This window comes from Physella acuta, unplaced genomic scaffold (genome assembly GCF_028476545.2).
Source record: "Physella acuta isolate Inbredline_101_S28 unplaced genomic scaffold, ASM2847654v3 ptg001860l, whole genome shotgun sequence".
In the NCBI taxonomy this organism is placed as follows: domain Eukaryota; kingdom Metazoa; phylum Mollusca; class Gastropoda; family Physidae; genus Physella; species Physella acuta.
Window position 1 is genome coordinate 97402 of NW_026733366.1, and position 27912 is coordinate 125313.

Consider the following 27912-nt stretch of genomic DNA (forward strand, 5'->3'; position numbering starts at 1 on the left):
ATAAGCCATATTCATTACCCATATCATAACCCTTAAGCCGTATTTAACGTCACTTTTTCACCAATAAATCATCACACGTTTCTCATATAACATACAGTCTACACATAACCTTTGACGTTAACTAGCTCATACTCAACTTTCCTTTCTCCAAACTATTTCATGGGCTCCTCATACACTCGACTTTTCTCGATATAAAACACTGTTATTTAAAGTTTTATGTGTGAAGCTATTTAATGAGGGTTTTTTTCATGAGCAATCCTCGGCGTGCCAGAAAAGTACATAGTTTTTTTTTTACGCGTTGTGTCTATATCCTCATGCCGTTCCGTTGTTCAGATATACAGTTGTATAGAGCAAAAAAGGAAAATTTGCTATAAAACATTTCATTGGATCTCCTTGGATGCGTGGTTAATGCTAGTCTCCCCTTGTTCTGTGACCTCGGTTATCGCCCCTAATTGTTCTAATTTTAAGTACACTGACTCGTCCTTGCCAAGGCTACTAGGGACTTGTGCTGCGAGAAGTAAAATAATTAAACAAATGAGATATTTATAGAAACCAACATTTAGACATGCTACATATAAAAAAATTTGCTGTAAACTTGAAGAAAAATAACAATTAGTCGTAAACTGTATCTAATTAGCCAAAGAATTAGCATAAGGGAGAGTAACCAGGTACTATTGTTGACCCATCATGTTAGTAGACCTTGATTGGCACTTATTTTTTGAAGAACTTTGAGAAAGCTCGGACACCTATAAAGGGGAGAAATTACTTGTGTGTAGTTAATTTATGAGGGAATATAAGTAATAATGTTTAGTATCATATTATACAATAGACTACTTGAAGACATAGGTAAGAGGCATGAATGTAATAGACAAATTAGAAATAAACTATGAATAGTTTTTTTAACTAATATATCAAATAGCCTGTGAATAATTATGTTAAATTATTTTTATTTGGTTGACTTATAATTTTATCATAAACGTTTGTGCATACGGAAAAAAAATTAACCATTTAAATTTGAATCAATCCCGAACAAATAATATAGGTTTAAATATTGATGCTGTCAGGCATAAAAATAAGGACGGGCAAGGCAAGAACAGTCTTCCACCAACTAAAAAATATTTGGGGTTCTGGAGATTTAACCCTTGGAATAAAAATCCGGATCTTCATTACACTAGTAAAACATGTTTTACTCTATGGAGCCGAGACATGGAGAATAACTGCTATAAATAAGTAAAAATACAATCATTTAGAAAAGCATGCCTCAGAAAGATCCTGCGAATTCGCTCGCCTAAAACCATCAGAAATGATGTTCTATGGCAATGGACAAATCAACTGCCAGTTGAAGTAGAGATCCGCCAGAGAAAATGGAAATCGATTGGACACACACTCAGGAAGCATGTATCAAGCATAACAAGACAGGCCCTCACCTGGAATCCACAAGGCAGGAGGAGGAGAGGCAGACCACGAAAGACCTGGAGACGTGACCTGGAAGAAGACACCAAGAAGATCGGATATACCTGAGGACAGTTGGAGAGACTAGCCTTGGACAGAGACGTCTGGAAGGCTCTTGTCAGCGGCCTATGTCCCAGTAGGGACGACAGGCAAACCTAACCTAACCTATTGACGCTTTCAATTTCAAAAGGTAAGAAGATCTAAAGTTTTTCTTTGTTCCGTATTGCTAGGCCATTACGTTATAGTGTGTATATTAAAATCTATGCTTTAAAATGTGTAATTATACACCAGACATTTAATTTTCATTAAACAATGCTAATATATTAAAATTTTCGGGAAAAATTGGTAAAATTGTGTACATCACAAATTGCATTTTCTATTTCAAAACGACGGTTTTGAATTCGTAGGGCTGTATGCATTCAATGAATATTACAGATAGGTTGAGATAACAGAGGTGTATTAAAATACTAACTTGAGACATAACAGAGCTGTATTAAAATACTAACTTGAGACATTACAGAGCTGTATTAAAATACTAACTTGAGACATTACAGAGCTGTATTAAAATACTAACTTGAGACTGTGGTGTTCGATGACCTTTTACGTTTTTGTGACGTTATGTTTTGGATCGCCTGCAAGTCTTTGAACCGTGACCATCGACGCGTGAAGGTTTGTGGTACCTGAGACGGTTTTGAATGAAAATTTAAGAAAATGTCGGTAGAAATATGTTGTAAAAATAACGACTGGTTTGTGATGATGATGCAAATTATCATCATCATTTCCCGATCTTGCCCAAGACACATGGGGCAGATGATTTAGAGATCATCTGCTTCAGAGACCTCGGCATATGAAGGGATTGTGTGGTCAGCACTATGCCCCACCGCCTTTGTTTCCCTAACGTAAGTTAGGTACCCATCAGAGCTGGGTTGACTCAGGGACGTTCCACTGATTTGAACCCGGATTAAGAACTCGAGACTCTCGAATTAGCAGTCTAGCACTCTACCGCTAGGCCACGCCACCTCGTGTTATCACCAAAATACAACCTATAATTTTACCAAACATCTAAACATATCCCTGCTAAATATTAAACTTAACCGATTAAAACCATAAATGAAAAGATAAAATCTTTTGTAAAAGTAATATCAGGTTCTATTGTGAAAAACTGATAATCCTAATAACAATGCCCAGCGCGGGCAAACAGCTAAGTTCTGTCACAATATTTTTAAGTAAAAACTATCGATTTTTTGTGTATTAAAGAGCACTAATATAAGAACACATTCAACAACTTATACATAAATGCATGAAGAAGTCAGGGTAAATTACACATTCAAATGGCAATTACCTTTCCACTTGATAAACTGAAAATGGCACAGATAATGGACTGTAGAAATAAAACATCATTTTACTTTATTTTCTATAATTAGTTAATAGTAAAATTAGTATATATATATATATATATATATATATATATATATATATATATATATTTATTTATTTATTTATAACCTAAATACAATTGATATATAGCCTGCTCAATACCAATTAGAGTGCAAATATACAAATCTAACAATCAACAGAACTATCTAGAACTTAGACCGGCATGTGGAAGATTGCACTAAAAAAAGTTCTACATTTAATCAAAGAAAATCATTGAGGCACATGAACGTTGTTCCCCGTATAGAACCAACGATGGCTATGACCATAGTGCGAATTAGGCCATAGTGCGAATTAGGCCAGAACTCCGAATCACTCAACTTATCTACCCTCAATGAATAAATTAAGGCTCTAGATAAACAGTTATGGCAGGTGGTAAATACAGCCAGCAAAATCATTTCACGCGAGACTTAACAAGTGACAACAAATTTTATTTAGAGATGTGTAAAACAGTTAACCAAAGGATGAAATTACAGTTGAGAGTGGTAAAATACTGGGTGACACATTGAATGTACGCACATAAGCTATACAGAATAGAAACTAAAGCTCATGCAAACAGTGTTTCTTCCAGACTTTTTTCTCCGGGGGGGGCACTTGAAATTTTCGGGGGGGGGGGGGGCGGTAAACTTTCTTCGGGGGGGGGGGGGAGCGGACACTGTTAAAAGTATATATTTTCTATATAAATTATATAAATTTCATTTCGTTCGGGGGGGGGGGGGCGGTAAAAAAATTTCGGGGGGGGGGGGGGGGGGGGGGCTTCGCGGCCCCCCCCCCCCCCACCCCCCCCCCCCCCGCCGAAGAGAAGCCTGGAAGAAACTCTGCAAGAAAATGTGCTTTTTCTGAGCGCAAATTTGACTTGAAAAACAAATGCGTATGTCAGTTACGTTAACTTATTAACTTATGTTAACTTCCACTTTCAGTTCCATAGAAAATAACTAACGAACACAAATAAGTTAAAATATGAAAACACAGTTATAAATTATCTGCCCTACGTATTCCTAAACTTCGTCACATCAAATCAGAGCATTAAATAAACGACATCACTCATAAAACGTTTTGCTTTGCATAAAAAACTAAATGAAGATTTCTAATTAAATTACAAACACAACTAACCTGTACATGTGGAGCCACGATATTATAAACCATGTACACATGATGTAACGTGGGGTTATGATCGCTATACATCGGGAAAGCAAACACAAGATGTATTGGGCCAAGCAAAAATATCAGAATCATCATTGATTTGGACACCTGCCTGAAGGGGAGATACTCTGGTCAATATTGTTACAGTAAATAATAACTTCTAAAACATGCACGCGAAATATAAACATTTAGGTTATTTAATAGGGCTGGTAAGTAGGTCACCAACCAGTTCTACGGCTCAATAAAACCTGCATGAGCTACAGAACTGTTTGGTGACCTACTTATCAGCCCTATTATTAATTAGCAGAGGTAGAAATCAAGATAGAGATGAAAATAGGGATAGGGATAGTGTTAAGGATATGGAAAGGGTCGGGATTGAGATAGAAGAATCATCAGCGATAGGGATAGAGATAAAGTTCTGGGTATGGGTATGGGCCTGGATAACGGAAAGACATATAGACAATTATACAGAGGAACAAAGTCACTGGTAGTTGGATGGCAGACGATCAGTGCCGGCGCCAGGTTATTTAGCGTCCTACGCAAAACTTCTTAAAACGCACCTTAATTACTAAAACATAATTATGTATAAGAAAACAATTAATTAAAAGTGACATATAATATTAATTTATTATCAATTGCATACACATTATAAGTTTACACCAAAATCATATTTTATATTGCCTCCTTTGTTTGCAAGCGTAATCACATTTTATTAAAAATGCTGCTTAGTCCACGAGTCTACTTTGTACTTTACGATATAGCCCCCCCCCCCCCTCCAGAAAATTTTAAGTGCTTCTCCACCCTCCCGCGAGAAAAATGTGGGGGAAAAAACACTGAAAAAAACGTTCTTTGTAGATTTGGGCTCTCGGCAGACCTCCTAAGGTGAGTTCCAAAACGGAACTTACCTGTTTTAAGTTTGACTGTTTTTAGTTATAATTGTAAAATGTCTATATTGTGTGACTATTTAACGATTTTTTTTAAATAAAAGGTTTTTAATGTTATAGATTCCAGCCTTAAATTGTTATATATGGATCCTTTGGGAGAGGGTGAAAAATATGAAAAGACAATTAATTAGATGTTTAATTTACGACTAAGACTGTAAGTAAACTAGCATTAAGTATTGCAATCTACAACGGCTACTAATGTATTTGTTTTCAACTTGATAATGCTAAAAAAAAAATACCAAGCTATTTTGTTTAGAACTTAAGCTGTATAAAATTTTTACAATTGTAAATAATAACTTACATTTGTATTTATGTGTAAGATTTCAACCTAAGGTGCAGGAATTTAAAATGAATGTAAAGTTAAGCAACGATTTATCTCCCATTTGAAAATCCAGATACCAAAATTTTATTCAAGGGAAATAACTTTCACAAGAATAGCTAAATTAACCAAGTGTAACTAAGACATGTTTTAAAAACACACTAAAACGCTATAAATTTCGTTATAATTAACAAATCTTTTATATTATCTATGTAACTTGTAAAAATAATATATTTTACCTATTGAATACTTAACTGAATGTTTTATTTGCAAGTTTAAAAGCGGTATCTATATTATAACATATTCTATTCAATTTTGATGACATGCAGCCAATAACAGTTTCTTGTCTAACTTATTGGTTAAAATTTTGGCTCCCCTAATTTAAGGGATGTCTTTTAAAATATCAAACAAGGGTAACTGTTTTAGACATTGCTAAAATTATTAAATAAATATTTTAAAGATTACAATTTGATAAAAAAATTAAAGTTAACGGTTGGTTATAAATTCCATCCTATTTTATATTATATTTTAATACTTTAAGAGTGTAAATATAGATACCTAATAAACTAAAGATTTTTCAACTCTACTACATTCACAACACATATCAAACTTCGATACCTAAACATAACTAGAATCGATGCTCCAGAACTACGACACCAACTCGTTTAACTTCACCAAGCTCTACATGCGGTACTCCCAACCAACAACGATTTCACTGGACATTTAACAGTCAATATAATTCGATACCTTAATACCACAAGAATCAATACTCCCGAACTCCAGAACTACGATACGTCATCATCTGCATTCTCATTTCTCTGTTACCAATCAGATTCCACTATATCTTCAACTACAAAACAGCCGAATAAAAGTTATGATACTTTAACACTTCAATACTTTGTACCTACGAAACCATATCAGCAACAGCCTTCGGTCGTTACTCCCAAATCTAAACGATTCAACAAAACTTACCAAACAAGTACAATAATTTTGAACACCCTGTCATTACAGAACTCTATACACCAGGACAGATTTATAATTCAAAGTCAGAGAAAACGAGACTTACAAGCCCTACTAAAATTAGATAACCGTTTGAAATGTTTGAAATTTAAATTACGAATTTATTTAATCGTTTCTACATCAATTATGTGACACCAAATTAAAAAGGTAAAGTGACTGATAAAAAGTGCCCCGACCTTTCCAACTTAGGGAGGTGGGGTTGCATTTTCACAATCGCGAATAAATATAGGCCTATATAGATCTAATTTTGGGGTGAGGGTGCAAAATTGGTAGTTCGTCCTGGGTGCCGAAAGAGATTGCTACTCCTTTATAAAAGTTTTTAATTATTAGGTACTTTTTGATAAAAGCAATTAAACATTTTGCGCCCCCACTAGGGATGGCGCCCTAGGCGACCGCCTAGTTCGCCTTATAGGTTGCGCCGGCCCTGCTGACGCTGTAACAAACTGATGTCTAGAGCCTGGTTGAATTTAAGTTAGTTAAGAATGAATCATTAACGATTTACAATACCACAATTTTCTTGCTTCTGTGTTATTCTTTGAAGTAAGTTTTGTCAAAATGATCCTGATTAAGTTTATGACGATAATAAAATTGATCTGAAAGAAATTAAAAACATGAAGATCGTGATTAAGCTTACAACAATAATGAAACTGAACTCAAAGAACTTAATAACATCTAAAGCGTCATAAACCATTAAGTTGTATAAATCTACTTTTCTAATAATTGCTTTTGTTGCTTATTTTATGTTTTCCGTTTCAGCAGCTTCCAAAAAGCTGTTCACGGGGTAGATAAATTAATTTTGTTTTAATTTTTATAATATTAATTAATTCATGCGTATTTACTTTAGTAGATCTGACAAACTCATTGAAAGAAATCTTGTCATTATTGAAAAAAAAATGAAAATATAGCAGTTTCTTTAAAACGTAAGAAGCACATTAAAAATTCAAACGAAAAAGGCATTTACAAAACAAAATTTAAAAATTTACTGTCTGTCAAATGTTTCCCGTGCAAATTTTTTAGCTATCGATTTAACGTTAAGAACAAATTAACCTACGACTAATTGTCTGGAATAAATTAACTAGCTAATGAGGTTAGTTGAGTTCAATATTGATGAGTTAAAAACAGAATAATCGGAGCTCAGTTATTTTCTTATAAATCAATTTTATTATATTAGCATGCGTTAAATGTTTGACAACTTACCACCAAGCAGAGTATAATGGGGACTGTTATAATGTATGCAATTTTGACTGTTTCAGCATTATAATCCAAGGGGCTTAATTTGCTGAAATGCAAACACAGCGACCAAGTGATTAGCGTCAATCCTGGAATACCTGTAACACATTGACCATACCTTGAGGCAAGGCATCACAGATGGAACAAATATTTTTATTTAACAGGTTTCAGAGTGTTTAATAAATACATAAATTAATAGGTGTTAAACTATTGACGAAAAATGTATATAGCCGCAGATGGTAGTTCTGGTTGCCATGGAACCGCGAAAAGGTATGAAAACTAACACCTATTCAAACTTTGTTATGATAAAAGATTTAGATTTCTCAAAAAAAAAACATCGATACATTTCTACCTTTTGTCGATTTGGTAGCTTAATACAAATGTTTACGGAAAAATATGAACAAAAATTAGGGGGGTGTGCTACATAAATATCAATATTCCCTAGAGTATTGCAGTAAACCAAATGCTCAAAAGTAGAATTGTAGATAGTAAAATGCTGAACGCAGTCTTGTATGACAATGAGTTCCAGAGCCTTAGCGATTTTAAATTTGAATTCTAACATAGACGCATTGACAACTTCAAGCTAGTGTAAACAAGACAGACATATTGACCAAGGCAAACATATTGACCACTTCAAGCTGGGTTAATCAAGACAGACACATTGACCAAGACAGACCCATTGACCATCTTAAGCTCGGTTAACCACACAGACAACCACATTGACAATGTAACGTCTCATTCGACCAACTTAAGTGCCACCTTCTAAATTGTCAGAGTTTGACTCGACATCAAAGCTACTTAAAACATTCAATGTATTAATTTTCTGACTACTACTAACAAAAAACACGCAAGATTTACAAAAGAAATTGTTCAAATCCCTAACCCCAGCCAATGAAGTAGAAAAGTAAAAATGGTGGCTTGCTGTCTTGGAAGGGCCGTAAGACAAGAATGAAATGCAGGTAGAGTCCTTCAACCAGCATCCACATGAAGGTGGCCAAACACACATAGTTAAAGATGTAGTAGATGATTTTCATACCCAGTTCCTAAAACAAGAAGTATATTAATAAATCAGTAGGAATAGATATATACATATGTATATATATATATATATATATATATATATATATATATATATATATATATATATATATATATCACTGCTTTGGGGCAGCACTAGATTACCTAGACAGACAGACAGACAGACAGACAGACAGACAGACAGACAGACAGACAGACAGACAGACAGACAGACAGACAGACAGACAGACAGACAGATAGACAGACAGACGGACAGACAGACAGACAGACAGACGGACAGACAGACAGACAGACGGACAGACAGACAGACAGACAAACAGACAGATACATACACCGCTGTTTCATAGATACATCGATAGTTATAGATAGGTGAGAAAATGTGGAAATTTACAAAAGCTATACTTTAAATAAAACTATTTTAAAATACTACCTCAATAATATATCCAGCATAGAGAGATCCAACAAAGATCAACTCCGTGGTAAACCTAAGTAGAAAGCTAGCGAGGAGGTTGATGTGTATCGTGTTACGGTAGCTCCATACTGATCTGGTAAGAAAAGCAAACAGGAAAATACTAAACGGATTTTCCGATGTTAATTTAATGTCTTTTTTAAAACAAATCGCGCCATGTTTTTTCCGACCCAAACTGGGTGCTATCAAAAGGGGCGTCGAAGTCAAATCTAGAGGGCTCGTTGGATATAGTTCATTTAGTGGCGTAGGACAAAAAACAATGTCTTTGAAGATTTTTAACATTTTTTTAATATCACAAGGGGTAGTGGTAACAATGTAAACTTATACTAGTACACTCAGACGATAACAAAATCATAATAAATAGAACTGAAACAATAGAACAGGGAGATTTTCGTGTGTTTTCTTTACTGCTACCCCCATTCTATGGAGTTGATCGAACCGAAAGTCTAGGAGTCCATTCAGTTATAATGGGTACCTGATCTACGTTAAGGAAAAGTAAAAAAAAAACAGCCGGTATAGAACTGACCCGACTATCAACTTATATGGTCACTGAAACAGATAAACTCTACTTTATTTGCCCTATTAATACTAATAGTTTCGCTGTCTGTCTATCTATCTATCTATGTATCTGACAAGAACGCTCTAGAGCAGGGGTTCCCAACCTTTTTTTAACTCTAGAGCACATTATAAAATATCGGTAGGGTGGTGGGCACCACCTATTTTAAATCGACAAACTCCTTCCAGAGGCGTAGCTACCCTTCGCGTCACCCGGGGACAAAACTTTCGATTTGCACCCCCCCCCCCTCAAACTTTTGATTTCCATCCCCTTCAACCTTTCAATAATGTTTATGAAAAAAATTCTGTCTCTGTCGAATAGTGAGAGGCGGGCACATACGAATCGTTCGGCGGGCGCCCTGGCGCCCGCGGGCACGGGGTTGGGAACCCCTGCTATAGAGAAAACACAAGCAAATTAAAAACTCTCACAGTGAAACGAAAACCGAAGTATGACGTCGTCACATTTAGCATAGAGTAGAAAATAATCTCAAGCCGGAGAGTGCACACAGTAATATGACGTCATTGATTCTCGAGTAAACATTGAATAAAAAGGCAATTTTGTCTAATCTAAATGGTTTGCGTGAAGAGTTTCTTGCATACAATTCTTCGGGTAGGGGCGAAGCCCCATCCCCGCGTAAGAACGTCTGAGCCCCCCCCCCCCCCCCTCCCCAACTCAAAAGAAATTTCTTCATCGATACTCAATAATAAAATTACCGCCTAATTAATGTGTGTAATCTAAAAAGTGGTTTTCTTGCAATTTCTTTAATGCAATTCTTCGGGTAGTGGCTAAGCGCGACACCAGTGTTTCTTTCAGACTTTTTCCTCCCCGGAGAGGGGTAGGGGTACTTGAAATTTTCGGTTTTAGTTTAGAGAAAAGAGACAGCACTATCAGTCTAGCGCCCGTTGTATCCTTCCTCAACGGGCCATTTTTCTCGTATTAATATAAGCAGCCCGGTACTCTTCAACTTTTAAGGGCTACATATACTGATGTGCCTGTGTAATGATTTCTATTGTGGCTCCGCACAGCGAAATATCGTTTAATTTAATTGCTAGCCATTGCACGATCAACGCAAACTAAAACTAATTTATACAAAGGTTTTTAAAAAAGTCATAAATTACTTACTTGCAACAGCTCAGTACGGCCACCGTAGGTATCAGAATTGCTACATTTATAGAACCGCCATACAAGTAAAAGTGAGTCATTATCTAAAAATAAAATAATTACCAAAATATACAAATTAAAATATCAAACAAATAGCTTATATCATTGATATAAACGTTCATTCTGGCAAATACTTTACAAACATTGCTTTTGTTTATGACTAAATTACAATTTATTAATTTGCTTTTTATGCTATATTCAAAGCGTGGACTTGGCCGAATGGTTAAGCGGTCAAATGATATGGCAATTTTACATAACTTTGTGAACATTTTAAAAATGCTTGATATTTAAGTGCAGTTTTTGACACATTTTTTTTATCTTAACGTTTTTAAAGTGATATTTTTTTTAATGATTTTTTTTAATTGAGATATTATGTTTATGTACATTTAGTTTTATGTACACATAAAACATGCATTACGAATATATTTTCGAAAGAATTTAAATAATAAACTAAGATAACAATTGACTGAAAAGAAATTACCATTACAATGTAATCGTCACCTAAAAATATAAAAGAATTAATTAATAGCATAAAATAATAATAGAAGAAAATAAAAAAAGAATATATTGTATGTTATTTAATAACAGGAAAACTTATAAATTTTATGAAGAAAAAGGTAATAGATATAATATTATTCCTTAAATAAATGATTGAACAATATATTGTAAAAATAACATGACTTTTAAGCACACTAATGTAATCTTCCAAATATTATACTCTACATAGGGGCTACACCAGGGGTCGGCAGCCTGAGGCTCTTTTAATATCAAGATGCGGCTCTTTAGCTCCTTGCACAAATACTAATAATCTTAATAAAAAAAATATTTGAAATAAAAAAATGTTAGTGGCTCTTTGAAACCAGGGAAATTTTGAAAATTGTAACTTTTGGCTCTTCCGCTTCTAAAGGTTGCCGACCCCTGGGCTACACGGTATCTTCCCATAATAAATATTACGTCTTATTTATGAGACGAACCAGGATATGCGCATAAGAGATGTATATTTAACTGACTCTAGTAATGTGTATGCCTATATTTGTATAAATATTTGTGTGTGTATATATACATATATGTGTGTGTGTGTGTGTGTGTGTGTGTGTGTGTGTGTGTGTGTGTGTGTGTGTGTGTGTGTGTGTGTGTGTGTGTGTGTGTGTGTGTGTGTGTATATATATATATATATAAGTATATATAAAATGTAAAATAGTGGTGCGCTTACACGTTACTTCCCTACAGTACTAGACTGGTGAGCAAGGTATGTTTCTACAGCATTAAACTCGACAGTGTGCTTTTGTTTTAATACCACTGTCACTAAGTCTAATTGTTTCAATTATATAGAAAAAAATCTCTCAGTGACCGTGTCATGATGTTACTAATTTGATCATTTCGATGTAAAATATGATGATGTACTCACCTGCGTTATAAAGCTCAGAGTTGATGATAGTTGTGTTTATGTCTGTTTTGTTTAGCTCACCGCTTTCATTCATTGTAGAACAGCTCTATCTACAGACAAATTTAGACGCAGTTATCAATGAATTTTAAAAATTGCTACTTCTATTGTATAGTATAGACATGACGAGATAAACAACACGTAAGATGTAACCATTGTGGTAAGAGCAGCTAAAGATAGTTGATTGGTTTGGGAGAATTAATTAACGATCATAAAGACGAACGTATTAATAGAAAGAAGAATCGGAGACGCGCGGGTGGACGGATGGATAGTTATATTGTAGCATTGACGATGCATAAAAATGTTGATTCGCATCTCAGATAGAATTTTAAATGAATCGATGCGAAAAATAAAGAAACCAAGTAGCTAATTGAGTCACAAATTGAGCTCATTAGTTACATAATTTTAAAGCCAGGACAAGTGCGCCGCTAAATATTTGCAACCAGATCTTAAATAGAAACTAGAATGACCTAAGCTCAGCATCACCAAAAAAAAAATGTAAATGTAAAGATTCACTTTAGACCTAACGACCCATTGGGTAGATTAAGTAGAGTTGATATGTTTTTTTACCTCGGCATATGAAAGGATAATGTGGTTAGAATTATGCCCAGCCGACTTTGCTTTCGCTTACGTAAGATAAGCACCCATCAGATATGGGTGGACAATCGTTAAAAAACGAAACTGAGATTGTAGATACTTGTCGCATGGCCTTCTTGACGAGCGAAAATGTCCTTACAAAAACTGTGAAGTAAATGAAAAAAAGAGGTAGGCTTAACGAAAATGTTGGGGAAAATATTAGAAAATAGTTTAACACTGAGAGGTAGACTGGGTGTGAGGGAGGACAAAGGGGAATTGAGGAAGGTGGTCAAAAGAACGTTGTTGTTGCCACTATGGAAAAAATAAGATGATTACGTTTATATGAAATATCGCCTACCTAACTGAAACGGTATTGTATCAACACGGAAATAAAGTTAAGTACCACTTCCGCTTACCAGAAATCGCGCAAAAGTAGTGAGAGAGAGAGAGAGAGATAGGGAGAGAATTATGTATGCGACCTTGAAATTTCGTCCACCTAACTGAAGAGTTCTCAGGTTATCGGTTCACTGGAAATCGTTCAAATATTAATACCAAAGATCTAATACTTAGGCCTGTATATTAAATTTCGTACACCTTAATAAAACGGCAATCAAGCTATCGTATTTACATAAACACACATAGACATACAAACAAGATAGAAAACAGTGTTTTTACAACTCATGAAGGTATAAAACGTCGAGATCTGTTAATTCGTACTGTTACGAAATTTCACCAATCTTTTTTTTAATTTAAAAAAAAAAACATAATTAAAGCGAACCTAAAAGCAAATTCAGCACTAACAACTACAAGACTAATCAAATCCTGAATGCTAACGTACGAACAAAATGTTTGCTTACAACTACAAGACTAATCAAATTCTGAATGCTAACGTACGAACAAAATGTTTGCGTACAGTGCTGAACCCAACTTATAAAACTTTTCGTTTAAAAAAAAAACAGAGGGAAAACAAATATCCCGCAGTTTTATTCAGTGAAACAATATAATTTATTTTATTAATGCTCAGTATTGAGGGCAAATCGATATAAACATTTCATTTTTTTTCCCCAATGAAAATCGTCTTCACAGTAACAGGCTAGATTTCACCATGCAGACGACAACAATCCATCACGTTGGGGTTCACACCAATAAATATTTATTTTACTTGTGTTGTGTTTCTTTAGTATTGTCTCCATGATTTATTATTGCATTTCATGTGTGTGCAACGCAGATATATGACGCAATGCTGATTTGGCGCTCCTTAAGGTAAAAAAAAAAAGAGCCTATCCCATTTCCGGATCAAGTGTTGGCTTTTCATTACGGAACCGCGTGGCCGGGGGACAACTACTGAGCAGAAACTCCTGAGTTCAAATCCGTTGAACCCACCCAGCTCGTTAAGGAAAGTATAGGTGGCTGGGCATATGCTGCCTTCGTATGCAGTAGTAACAGAGACATAGTCACTCTACTTCATCTGTCGATAAACCAAAAAGGCAACTCTACGTTTTTTTTTGTTTAAATTAAGCTGAAAGGGTTTGGGATTACAATATCAATTTTCAGTCTCGCGTTTAGCTGAAGTCTTCCGTTTCGTCCGGCCATAATAGAAGGATATGGTGCTGGCCCCATGTCCCATAAGGAGCAAAAAGGACCAAGTCAACTTAAGTTCTGAAGTCTACTTCTCCAGTAAAATTAATAGTTTAGGAAAAACCGTCACGTCATTTAATTTTTTCGGTGTATTAGTTTTGTAATTATTTTTTCAAAAAGTTGATGAAATTCCATTTTATTTATATTTATTTCTGACTAGTTATTTCTTTATCGCAACTACTCAACAGATTCCCCTCTCAACACTCAACCCAGCAGCAACATTGTTAACGTGGTTAATGATGCACCTGAGATTTTTATAGCGTTAAAAAGCCACGTTCTTCCCATAAGTTAACACCAGCCCTAACTGCACCTTACATTGTATCGTTTGCTCAGAATCTTGCGTGAGGTACGCCGTACCTCCCATAAAATTTTGAAAATAAGTTCTGTTTCTAGTTCAGAAAAAAATGTAATTAACTGTTGGCATTGATGTTCAATGTGTGGATATATGAACTATACATTGAAGCAAATGTTCAAGGCTTCTTAGTGCAGATTTAATTCCTCAACACTTTCTTAAAATGTTTAATCACTCGTTTCAGTATCAAAACCCTTGAGATTAATATTTGTGATTCTGCATATGATTAACCCAAATCTTATTCAATATTGCAGTGCTTGTTAAAACATTTTTTGGACTAGGTGGATTAAAACAGATTAGGACTAAATCTGAAGAATCTTCTGGAAGTGTAAACAAACACGGGGCAAGTTGTATCAGGAAGTTTAGGGCTCACACTCTGGTTTCACGTGCGTCTTGTACACGTCATCAGGTCAATTTCTGGGCCAAGCAGTCGAGGTTTCGTCTTCCTCTCTTCTACTATGTCCTTGACATCTACTATACCTTCCATAGTGATCCCCCTGCCTTAGGGGTCATCCATAAATGACGTCACGCTTTTTTGACGTTTTTTACCTCCCCCCCCTCCCCTCCGTCACACGTCGTCACAAAAAGCCAGACACCCCCCAAAATGACGTCACACCTCAGCCTACAACCCCCCCCCCCCTCAAAATTGCATTTGAATTTTTTTTAAAACATCGATATTTTTTTTTAAATCTTGCCTGAACCCTTTCAAAATAGAGTATTCTAATCAATTCCTAATACGATTTATTAAACAGTTTTCTAAAACGCGAAATAACGTCTAAAATTCGTTTTCTAACATTGCTTTTTTATAATGCGAAAATGTGACGTCGCAACATCTGAACGCACCCCCCCCCTCCCCCTCATCACACATCGTCACAAAATAACGGACCCCCCCCCCCCCTCCCCCCTACAAGTGTGACGTCATTTATGGATGATCCCTAAAGCAAAAGTGTGACGTCGCACCATCTGAACCACCCCCCTCCCCCTCATCACACACCGTCACAAAATTACGGACCTCCCCCCCTCCCCCTTTACGAGTGTGACGTCATCTATGGACAACCCCCCCCCCCCCCCCATAGGAAACTTTTAGCTATCCCAGACGACATTGTGACATATCAGTTCTATTTTTAACTATGATCAGCAGGTTATCGTGACTGCCCACCGATATTTAGATCCCATCCAGCATTCATTCTGACATTTTAAAATGCGGTCGTTGTATGAGATTCCTAATCGCTTCCTGTTTTGTATCATTTTTGTAGCAGGGATTTTATCAGAGGCGTATCCAGGTTTTCGTTGTAGGGGGAGCGAAAAGAGCAAAAACAGGCGCCGAACTTTTAACACGTTCTATATACGTGTATTATATATATATATATATATATATATATATATATATATATATATATATATATATATATATATATATATATATATATATATACATATATAATTACTAGCTGTATGTTATTACTTCGCTATGATGTAAAATAAATTGAAAGTAGCACTCTGAAGAAATAAGAAAAAACACAATGTAGGCCGACAAAACAAAAATTGTATCAATCTCAAAAAAAATAAATATACACACACTACAACCAAAAACAATTAACGTAACACAATCTGTTTTGTAATTCTTGTAAACAAAAATTCTTACATAATAATTCCTGGGAAATTATTTAAGACAAGTGAAATAGGGGAAATAATCACTCTCTTAATATAAATATATATATATATATATATATCTACACATTTAAATATAAATGTCAAAACAAATAAATAATTACTTTAAAATATAATGAAATTGTTTAACAATATTCGTATTTACAAAATGTTTTTGTCTATAATCAGCGTTTTCCCATATGAACTTAACAGATCAGTTCGGGATGGGTTTGGGGGGAGGGGGTTCAACTTCATTCACCATTGTCCGGTCACTTTAGGCCAATTATCCACCCCAGTGTATACCTAGGTGGGACATTAATGTCGCTCAAGACAATTGTGGTGGTGAGGTGTGTGTAGGGGGGGGGGGGGAGAGATAACCAACTCAGAGTGAACATAGCGTTAGTTTTTAGCTGACTGTTCTAAACATACATATATATTACACATGTTTACTGATTCAGAAATAGATTTAAATAAGTAGCAGTGGTATTATGACAATATTTTTTTTACAGAGGGGTCCATGGGGGAGTGGGGTTGTAACTGTTTCATATAATTTGTAATCGTAATCACTATTGCCCAAACTGTAAGAATACTACTACTTCATCGTGATGACGTTGTTGACCTTTGTCAAAATTGCCCCACCGTTACGCAGTTTGCCCATAAGTAAATTTAAATAGAGGTGCCACATCAGTTGTATTTGTTACTGTATTGTAATATTTTTTTAAATTAATCACACGATTCAAACTGTATATATAAAGTATTTATGTGTGAAGTTTTACGTATAACATTTTCTAATTCAATTATTCGTAAGCAAATACATTATACAGTTGCCTTAAACTTAACACCCCTCTTGCCAAGTGGTACTACCCGTAGAGGTTTTTTTAAACACTGCAATGCATCGTAATGGTTATTTTTAGAATGGCAAACTGATGCAGCTGTTAATACGTGTTGTAAAAGTAGACACTACTAGACTAGTAGAATAATGCTTTATTGCTGCATGAAAAGAAATCTTGTGATTTACATAGATGTGCTGGCCAAAATTATTTTTTAACAAATATCATTGTTTAAAACTTTGAGCTTAAAAAGTGTCCAAAAAGGCGCCACTTTGCTGAAAATGGCCAGAGGGGGAGCGGCCGCTCTCCCTGCTCCCCCCCCCCCCCCCCCCCCCCTTCGTACGATACTGGATTTTATATTCTAGTTCAACTGTCAGTGTCCAAGATTCGCGCGATATAAAAATGTAGTCAAGACTATGGAACGCGTTAATGTAATTTTTGTGCAAATGGTTATTTTTATTTTATTTCTGCCAATAGTCCGAGTCTTGTCCGCGCCGCTATGGTCTAGAAAATTCTAGCGAGACGTTCAGGTCTGGGGCTTTCCTTCAAGACCATTGCACCCCGGCTATTAATGTTTTTACTATATTTCTTTCTGGACATTTATGTTAATAGTTAGACATTTGCCCTTATAGTTCATCAAGTGCGGTTTTTTTAAACATAGGTTTGCATGACTTATGCTGTTCATTTCAACAATTTCTTTTTTCGTCCTATTAAAACATCTATCGGACTCTATCCCATCTACACAACCTAAGCAAGTGGATGTTTTGTAAGTGACGGTCACGCTGACTTCCTAGCATTCTATACAATCTTTCATTATACTTTACCAAACTCTATTGAGAGGGTATGGATTTTAATTATTATATTCTATACAATCTTTCATTATACTTTACCAAACTATATTGAGAGGGTAGGGATTTTAATTATTAAACTTTTGTAAAGATATGAGCAAGTATTTGTAACAGAATGGGACGGAGGTAGAGAGCTAGACTTCTAAAACAAAAGTCTCGAGTTCGAATCCGGGTTCAAGCCAGAAGGGAAAACAAAGGCGCAGTGGCGTAGCGAGGTCGGGTTCACCCGGTGCGGCACTTAATGGTGTCACCCCCAGAGGCGTAGCGACCCTTCCCGGGGACAAACTTTTAAATTTTCGATTTGCACCCCCCCCTCAAATTTTTCTCTATATATTTTGCTATATTTTGCCTTGGTGTCACCCCCCTAAATGGTGTCACCCGGTGCGATCCGCACCCCCGCCCCCCCCCCCTCGCTACGCCTCTGCAAAGGCGGCCTGGCATAATGCTGACCATATTATGTCGAGTTCATTCAAACAGAAGAACTCTACTTCATATGCCCAATGTGTCTTGGACACGAACGGGAGAAGATGATTTGTAACAGTGTCTAACGTTTGTATTGAATGAGGTAAATTAGATCATTCAAGATTGTAGGATGTCATATCCTTTATCAGTAGACAGCTTCACGTCAATATTGAAGGAAAAAAAAACAACAAGCATATAAAGGGATAGAACGAATCTATGTGACTGTCTGGTGGAGAGGGGTTTTTTTTTTGTTTTGTTTTTTTTTTGGGGGGGGGGGGGGTTGTTAAGAGGATGAGGGTAAATCTCCTTCTGTAATTGACAGTAAATATTAGACTAGAAGAGAATCGCCGCCATATTTCGCACGCCACGGCACTGTAGATGAGCTAGCAGCCGAACTCAACCGACCCAGATAGTTTCTAGGTCAAGGCTAAATACGGACCTGACCAGATCTCATCTATGACTTAAGCTAAAAACCAACACTAGGACAGGTTAATCTCATCAGGTCAGAGCTAAGCTGGTTAAAACATCACCACTTTAAACATCACCACTTTAAACATCACAGCTTTAAACATCACCACTTTAAACATCACCGCTTTAAACATCACCACTTTTAACATCACCACTTTTAACATCGCCACTTTAAACATCACCACTTTAAACATCACCACTTTAAACATCAAAACTTTAAATATCACCACTTTTAACATCACCACTTTTAACATCACCACTTTAAACATCACCAGTTTAAACATCACCACTTTAAACATCACCAGTTTAAACATCACCACTTTTAACATCACCACTTTAAACATCACCACTTTAAACATCACCACTTTAAACATCACCACTTTTAACATCACCACTTTTAACATCGCCACTTTAAACATCACCACTTTTAACATCACCACTTTTAACATCACCACTTTTAACATCGCCAGTTTAAACATCACCACTTTAAACATCACCACTTTTAACATCACCACTTTTAACATCACCACTTTAAACATCACCACTTTAAACATCACCACTTTTAACAACACAACGACATTTTCTGTCTTTCCTTCATTCACAAGAAGATTCTATTTTATTATAGCGGCATCTTTATGGGCACACATTTTCTTTAGAAACGAAAAATACACAACCCGACAGAACGGAAATATACTTCAAATAAATCTATATCGAAATGCTAACAATATTTTATGCTACGCAGAACGCCGGATCGTTTCTGATTGAAAACGTGACCTCAGGAGTTGAAGCGATCATTGATTTTTTTTTTACTTTAATTTTTTTTTTTTAAGTTGCCTGCTTTTTTACTTTTAATATTTTCTTTTAACTTTAGTTTTTAGCTCTATAGAATATATTGGAACATTGATAATTTAACTCAACAAATCTTCATGCTGTCTAGTTTTAGAGTATAAATAAATAAAACGAATGTAAAAAAAAATGTAATGAAGTGGAAGACAGCAATCGGTTTTTCAGAAATTTATTTTTCGGCGCGTATTTAAGTTTCATTAAGTCGAGTTCACAGACACAATGAACTAGACGTCACGTGTGCCATGAACCGAAAGGGAACTTCACTTTTTAGTTTTAGTTTTACTCAATTTCAAGTTTGCATTGCATGTGTAAGTATTTGATGAAATTTGATTTGTTTATGTCAGTGATGCACCACAATATTCGTCTGTATCGTGCATCCGAATATGTGTTCGTGTATACCAATATTTGTCCGTGTATACCAATATTTGTCCGTGTATACCAATATTTGTACGTATACCAATATTTGTCCGTGTATACCAATATTTATACGTATACCAATATTTGTCCGTGTATACCAATATTTATACGTATACCAATATTTGTCCGTGTATCACGATATTTGTCCGTGTATACCAATATTTGTCCTTCGTGTTTAATAGGGATATCGTATTATCGTACAACACGACTATGATAGACTAAAGGACCCCTCTTTGTCTGCAATACCATCATACAAATTACGATCTGACCCTCGGAAACAAAGACCGATGACTCTTGTATAGTGCCGACACGAACTCATCCGATGACTAGATCTGTCATACACCGGTCATTTGATGTCTACTCACGTAGAACCAAAGCCAGGGGATTGTTTCCTTTCTGGGGGTGACAGGCGGACGTGAGCCAACAAGCACGTGAAGCCACCAAACCCAGTGTTTAACAGATGGAGTAGAGTGTTACACTCAGGGGAATTAGACGAGATTTGCACTCCCCCGGTAGTGGCCTAGAGACCAGACACTGAAGAGATTTATCAAATTTACTGCGGGGCTGTTTCGTGTTTCATTACTTGCAGTTAATGCCCAGCTCAATACTTTATGGGGCTTAATATTTTTTGGGGTAACCCAAGTTCACTTTCTATTTTATAGACATCTTGCTTAGCAGACCTATATAACAAGTGTAATTTTGGTCTCCTAGAACTAGATCTAGACAGCGGATGATAAGACAGTATTTTTCACTATCTTAAAGTATTAAAATTATAGATTAATAAATAGAACGCCAAGAATATTAGAATCTTAGCTCAACACTAAAACATCGTTTGTAAGTCTACCCAAAATAACAAAGTTTAGCATAACCTCTAACCCCAGTAAGCTTAGACTAAGGTAATTTCTAATGCATAAATTCTGTCCGATTTACACTTGGTCAAATAAACGTTCTACCAACACCGCTGTTTAAGATAGTTTGAACATTTCTGAGAAAGTGAACTACCTACGTTTTATTTTTTTAATACTCCGTCGTCTCCGAACTAGAAGCATTTATGAACTACAATACTAGAGTATAGTGAACGGTCGGTCTAACACACGCACTAGCCCTCCTACAAAACAAATTTTATCTTTACAGGTCAAGTCATTATTTTTACTTTCTCGTGTACGAAGTATAGAGGAAGTATTATAATCAGGCAAAATATCGAAATCGCTGAGTCGGAAAAACTTATTTTTGCAATTTGGTCCATATGACTGTGTGAGTGTGTGTCTGTGAAAATGATAACTTAAGTACCGTTACAGCTAGCTTGATGAAATTTTAAATATAAGTATTTCTTCAATTGTGTAACTATGTATGGACTTTTCAGCTATTTCCGGTAACCGGAAGAGTAACTCTTTCCATTTTTCAAAAGCCTATAACTTGAATACTGTTTCTGACTGACGATACAATTGAAAACCTCAAATTAAAGCTTATACGTAAAGACATCATTGAGTTATTCTAAGCTTTTGTATAGGAGTTCTACAATACTATAAAATTCTCTCTTTTGCGTCATACAACAAGATTACTAAACATACAGGCAACCAATGTTTTTTTTCTTTTTGACAAAGCCATTTACCATAGAGCCAGCAGTTTTTACTTCCAGGCGGATCCCCCCCCCCCCCCCTTCCCCGAAGAAAGTCCACCGCCCCCCCCCCCGAACGAAATGGAATTTATATAGAAAACGTATACTTTTACCAGTGTCCGCCCCCCCCCCCCGGAAAATGTTGACCGCCCCCCCCCCCCACCCCGAAAATATTAAGTGCCCCCACGAGAAAAAAGTCTGGAAGAAACAGAGCCAGCACTGCCTTCCACAGGTAGAGGTTTACTATATAGGTGGCTGTGCTTCCACAGGTAGAGGTTTACTATATAGGTGGCTGTGCTTCCACAGGTAGAGGTTTACTATATAGGTGGCTGTCATTTCAACTGAAAGCTTAAAACAGCGAACTAGGTGCTTAATGCCAAGATCTATGCGCCTGCTAATCTAAGGTCGTCTGGAATATTTTTTTTACATATTTGTGTAATAGCTAGTTAATTCTACAGTCACTCAGGCAAATATATGGACTCCATATTGCGGAATATATGGCCTTAAAATTTGCATTGTGATTTATGTTAACAGTTAGCTTAATTTAGCAATGCAAAGGGGATGAGTTTTTGAGCAACATTAATATAGAAGAAAACCTTAAAGATAACTCCGATTTGAGTTTGGACACAAAAGTTTTTATTTCAAAATTAGTCTTTTAATAAAACTAAACGTTTAACATTTTAATTCTTGTGCAAACAAGTAACGCTTCAAAAGCTAAACACTCTATTAACAAACGTCGTGTTTTACTGTCAAATCTTCCTACTATTACAGCAGGAAAATTGTTCTAGAATTTTCCGACAGGTAGGCATAAGCAAACATGGGGGCTTTTAATTAACTCAGCAGGTAGCTAGCTATAAGAAGATCTATCACCATTGTCCAACTCTAGAAGATTCAGATAAATGTAATGTATATTTAATGCTCTCGGGATTCGTGCTTACACAGTGGAATTGAATACATTTGCTATCGATTTTAGACGTAGCCTCAGAAATTGATCACAATATGTAAATATATTTGTACAATAAATTAGTTCGTTCGACCGAGAGGGTTTAATGAGCAACTATTAATTGCTACAAAAACGGTGTTGTTATGTTATTAAATAAGTGATGAGTTATCTGATTATGTACGTAGAGACACGACCTTTTATTTTAGATCTATGCAAATATGCCGTTATATATATATATATATATATATATATATATATATATATATATATATATATATATATATATATATATATATATATATATATATATACATATATAATCATTTTATACTTTTATTTTAAGCGCAGATATGAAACTTGTTATTGTAAACTTTTTTTTATTTTTTTCAAACTTTTTTTGAACTTAGTTTTTTATTCCACACGTTTGTTTTAGTTGTATGTTTAGTTATTCATTCAAATATATTTCTTAAACATTCTCTAACGTGTAATTATTAACGTTTTATATTAAAGTGTTCAAATTACACAAATTACATTCCACGCGGTGGCCATTGTGTTTTGCATTTATTATCGAATACGAAGCTGTGTAAACGGTATTTTAATTAGCTAACGAGGTCGGACCTGGCATATGGGGTGGTTAACAGAGCGTAGCATCAAGCACATTAAACCCATTGGGGGAGGGGAGGGGATAATTAACATGCCTTAATTCATCAACAGAGACAGATATTTGACTGTCACGTCTCCCATGAAGCAACAATAGCTGTCCACGGTGTCATATAACATGCGTACATTGAATGAATGCACTTGAGCCATGCATATTTACAATGGCATATCGCCATTTTTTTAGTTTAATTAGTTTAATTTTTATAACGTTTAATTAAAATGTGTAATCATTAAATATAACGATATGTACAGTACTTTATTCATACCAGGCATTTTTTTAGCTTGTCGGATCATTCTATCAGTTTTTTTTTTAATAGAAATGTTCATTTGAAGCGTTTGTCAAAGAAAACATTTCTCTCAGCCAATCTTTAATCAAATCATCCGGTTAGCCATGAACAATGACGCTTTTTTTTTTAGGTTGAATTGTATTAGAGACGATATAATTCTTTTATTGTTGCTAATGCACGCAATATTTTTAAGCATTTATTGATTAAGAATTCTTCACAAACCTTTTATTCCTTTCATTCGAGAATTTTAAGTAAAGAGAGAGCGAACTATCGTGGTCGACAGGTTAAGGGTTCCATTTCTCTCCCAAGAATCTCCGGTTCATTTATCTGCATTGAATCTGTAGAACGTCCTTACTTGCACCCAGCATTTATACTATGTCACCTGCCGTATCAAACTTCAACTCTATATGGAAATAATTTCATTACCTATTGGACAAACAGAACTACAATAATAATAAATGATTATGAAAAGAGAAGTCAGACTTTCGTCCGGGACGGTCTTTTTTCCATGTCGGTCTTTTTCCATGTCGGTCTTTTGTTAGGATACATAAGAAAGTAACAGTAGACACTACAGTAATCAATGACACTATATACCATCTTTTAAATTACTTTTCTGTCTGATCTAGTGAGTCGGTAGAACGAATACAAAATTCGTGAAGGAAATGATTTAATCAAGTGTCTGATGATTCAACATAAAATGTAGTTTAACAATAATGTTCAAATATCTGTAACTCGGAAAGTAAACGTCTATCTGAAAGCTGAACTTGGTTTTAAAATTATTTCTATACGATTTCGTAACAGCCCTATCAGATGTGGTATGTGTGGTTACAGTAACAGCCCTATCGGATGTGGTATGTTGTGATTTCAGTAACAGCCCTTTCAGATGTAGTTTGTTATCAAGCATACAGTCACGTGATGGGGTAACGGGACACCAATAAACAATCACCATTATAAAACGATGGTGACAATTAAATTAATTGGGGGGGGGGGGGGGAAGCAAGGTAAAAACAGCTAGGTCGTTCAACAATGCAGGGGCTAATGTTAAAACAGAGAGGGTGACACCAGAATACTAGGTATAAGGTAAAAATCAGTTCACATTGGGATACCTGCTGAGATCAGTTGCGTTATCAGAGGACGGCAACCCATCCAGTAAACTCCAAAAATCAAATAACTGTTGCTTTTCAAATTGTTCTTAGGTTGATAAAAACTATGGAAAAAAATAACGAAAAAAATAGGAGACTGAAGTAAGTCGGCATCTCTGGCACATAAGATGTTGAAACGTGATAAATTGTGTTGGATGGAATTCCCTTAATACTACAATTAAGAACGCAGAAGAAGATGATACTGAAATTCTGTGGCGGAGCTAGTATGTCAGTTCTAATGAACAGAGTGTAACATTTTCAAGAAATGTAGGTTGCTGTGATGGGTAATATGTTTTTGGTGTAGTTCTGTATGATTCGTCATCTTTTCCGTTTTTTTTTCCCAAGACACATGGGGTCGATGAAGTAGAGTTAATTACTTTCAAATACCTCGGCGTACAAGGGGATAATGTGGTCAGCACTATCCAGCCGCCTTTGTTTCCCTAACGTGAGATATGTACCCATCACAGCTGGATGGACTTAGAGACGTTCTATTGATTTGAACCCGGATTCGAACTCAAGACTTACGGGTTAGCAGTCAAGCGCTCTACCGCTAGGCCGCTGTATGATTGTATGGGCGAAATACTTCTGTAATGTAATCTTTACAAGGATGGGCTCACAAAAGTCTACTGAAGTAAATGACAAGAGAATTAAATGGATGGAGTCCCCTACATCAGGCAATATATTTGAAAAGATTTACGAGGTTGCTTGTTGAAGATAAAGGTATGATAAAGGCAGAAGTTAAACGCTAGAAATTGGGTTTAGAGTATTTATTTTCTACCTCAAACCTATACCGTCCTAAAAGGTATAAAAAAGCAACGATTTTATAAAAGCTACTTAAGACAGACAACTAAGTATTTAAAGATATAGGAAGTTGGTTTACATGCACACAAATATAGCAGCCTATATGGTTCGTCCCCCAATCAACCAGCCATTAAATCAGTGAAAAAATTAACACCTGAATATTTTAAGCTCGGGGTCAACCTTGACAGAGCACAAATGTACAAGGACGAGTAGGGGGGGGGGGGTGTCATTGGCTGACAGTGTGAAACAAAGAGAGAGTTGGGAGGGGGGGGTAGCAAAGTTTTCAAGGCTAAGCAATGCATGCTCGTGTTTTACGATTGTGAAAGAAACATAAACAATCTAAAACAAAACTCCAAAACAAAAACCTTTTTTTTTTGTAACAGCTACAGGTAGTTACATGATCGTTTAGGCCGTCCATATATTTTCCTTCAGACACACGTAGCAGCGGCATCGAGTAAACAAACACTTTATAACTGACAAACAAATTTACTTTTTATCTTTCAATAATACAGTAACCAAAAACGTGTTATACTTGACTCACCCGTAAAAAGAGGAATGTTGTAACAACTATAAAATAAATTCAACGCATGCTATATCATTAAGCTGACGAAAATAACGGCAGTATTTTTGTTGGTTTAATGCAGGCACCTGAGTTATTGGAGAGTTGTGATATCGTAATGAGATGAAATACTTGAAGTCGTTTAAAGCGGTATTATGTGGTGTTTCATTACGCCGGTCTAATGCAAGGTTTGAGTTGAATAAACAAAAGCAACGGGATTATATTCAAATGTCCCACTATTCCGTCTCTCACTAAGATTACAAATGTCCACTTTCCCGTCTCTCGCTAAGATTACAAATGTCCACTATCCCGTCTCTCGCTAAGATTACAAATGTCCACTTTCCCGTCTCTCGCTAAGATTACAAATGTCCACTATCCCGTCTCTCGCTAAGATTACAAATGTCCACTTTCCCGTCTCTCGCTAAGATTACAAATGTCCACTATCCCGTCTCTCGCTAAGATTACAAATGTCCACTATCCCGTCTCTCGCTAAGATTACAAATGTCAACTATCCCGTCTCTCGCTAAGATTACAAATGTCCACTATCCCGTCTCTCCCTAATATTTTCAAATGTCCACTATCCGTCTCTCGCTAAGATTACAAATGTCCACTATCCCGTCTCTCCCTAATATTTCAAATGTCCACTATCCCGTCTCTCGCTGATTACAAATGTCCACTATCCCGTCTCTCGCTAAGATTACAAATGTCCACTATCCCGTCTCTCGCTAAGATTACAAATGTCCACTATCCCGTCTCTCCCTAATATTTCAAATGTCCACTATCCCGTCTCTCGCTAAGATTACAAATGTCCACTATCCCGTCTCTCGCTAAGATTACAAATGTCCACTATCCCATCCCTCCTTAAATCACATACAAATGTCCACTACCCCGCCCCTCCCATTTATCCCATTGTTTAAACTACTGCGTGGGAAAAAATTGTTTCCATTCCGCTACCCTAAACACTAACAATGCCGCCATAAATTTAACTAAACTGGGCCTGACGATTGAGCGTGATTTAAGATGTACGTGTCAGCTACGGACGTCTAGCGCAGCCTAGTATCACACAAGAACAGGAAACTATTTGAACAGGAAGGGGCGGAGATGGCAGAGCGTTTATCATACATAGAGTCCAGACATACAGACCATTAACTGACACATGCTATAACAAAAGGTGGGTGGTGTAATATAGGACGGGAGATAACCAAAAAAGAAAACAAATGCATAGCGTTATTTTATTTACTAGTGTTTATTAATGTAACAGCTGCTTCGCTTTGTTTTGTTTTTGTTTTTTGGCAAAACTTGACGAATAGAGTGCTTTTACGAATGAATCATATTTAAATTGCTACTTTTTTTTATAACCATATACGCTTTATTTGTAATATTATTTGAATTTCATAATAATTAATCATAATTGTAATCTATTTTGAAATGCCCCATGTTTCGGTGGTCACTAAATATGAAGGTTTGACTCATTGTTTTCTAAAGCACATACATTTATTGACTGAAACATTGGAATTTAATTCACGTCATTAATAAATTTCAAAGATAGCTGATACTTAGTAACAGACAGATCTTTAGAACAAAACACATTTGTATTTTCACTAT

The 27912-nt window shown here is 35.9% G+C and overlaps 1 protein-coding gene across 3 annotated transcripts; it reads right to left on the reverse strand.

Moving 5' to 3' along the window:
- LOC131930851 (corticotropin-releasing factor receptor 2) lies at positions 1–24189 on the reverse strand. Of its 3 annotated transcripts, none has more exons than XM_059287516.1 (12): positions 24028–24188; positions 12175–12259; positions 11248–11267; positions 10728–10810; positions 9011–9125; positions 8426–8585; positions 7510–7640; positions 6820–6905; positions 4000–4141; positions 2795–2833; positions 2027–2132; positions 1–508 (listed from the first exon to the last, which is right to left on the reverse strand). In XM_059287516.1, exons 2-12 carry the CDS (start codon positions 12245–12247, stop codon positions 381–383), a joined length of 1083 nt encoding a protein of 360 aa, XP_059143499.1. In that variant the 5' UTR covers positions 12248–12259; positions 24028–24188; the 3' UTR covers positions 1–380. The 3 variants fall into 3 exon arrangements, with proteins under 3 accessions (XP_059143499.1, XP_059143498.1, XP_059143500.1); XM_059287515.1 differs by having other exon boundaries at positions 12175–12263; XM_059287517.1 differs by lacking the exon at positions 1–508 and adding an exon at positions 666–746 and having other exon boundaries at positions 12175–12263; positions 24028–24189.
- Between the last annotated feature and the right edge of the window lie 3723 nt (positions 24190–27912).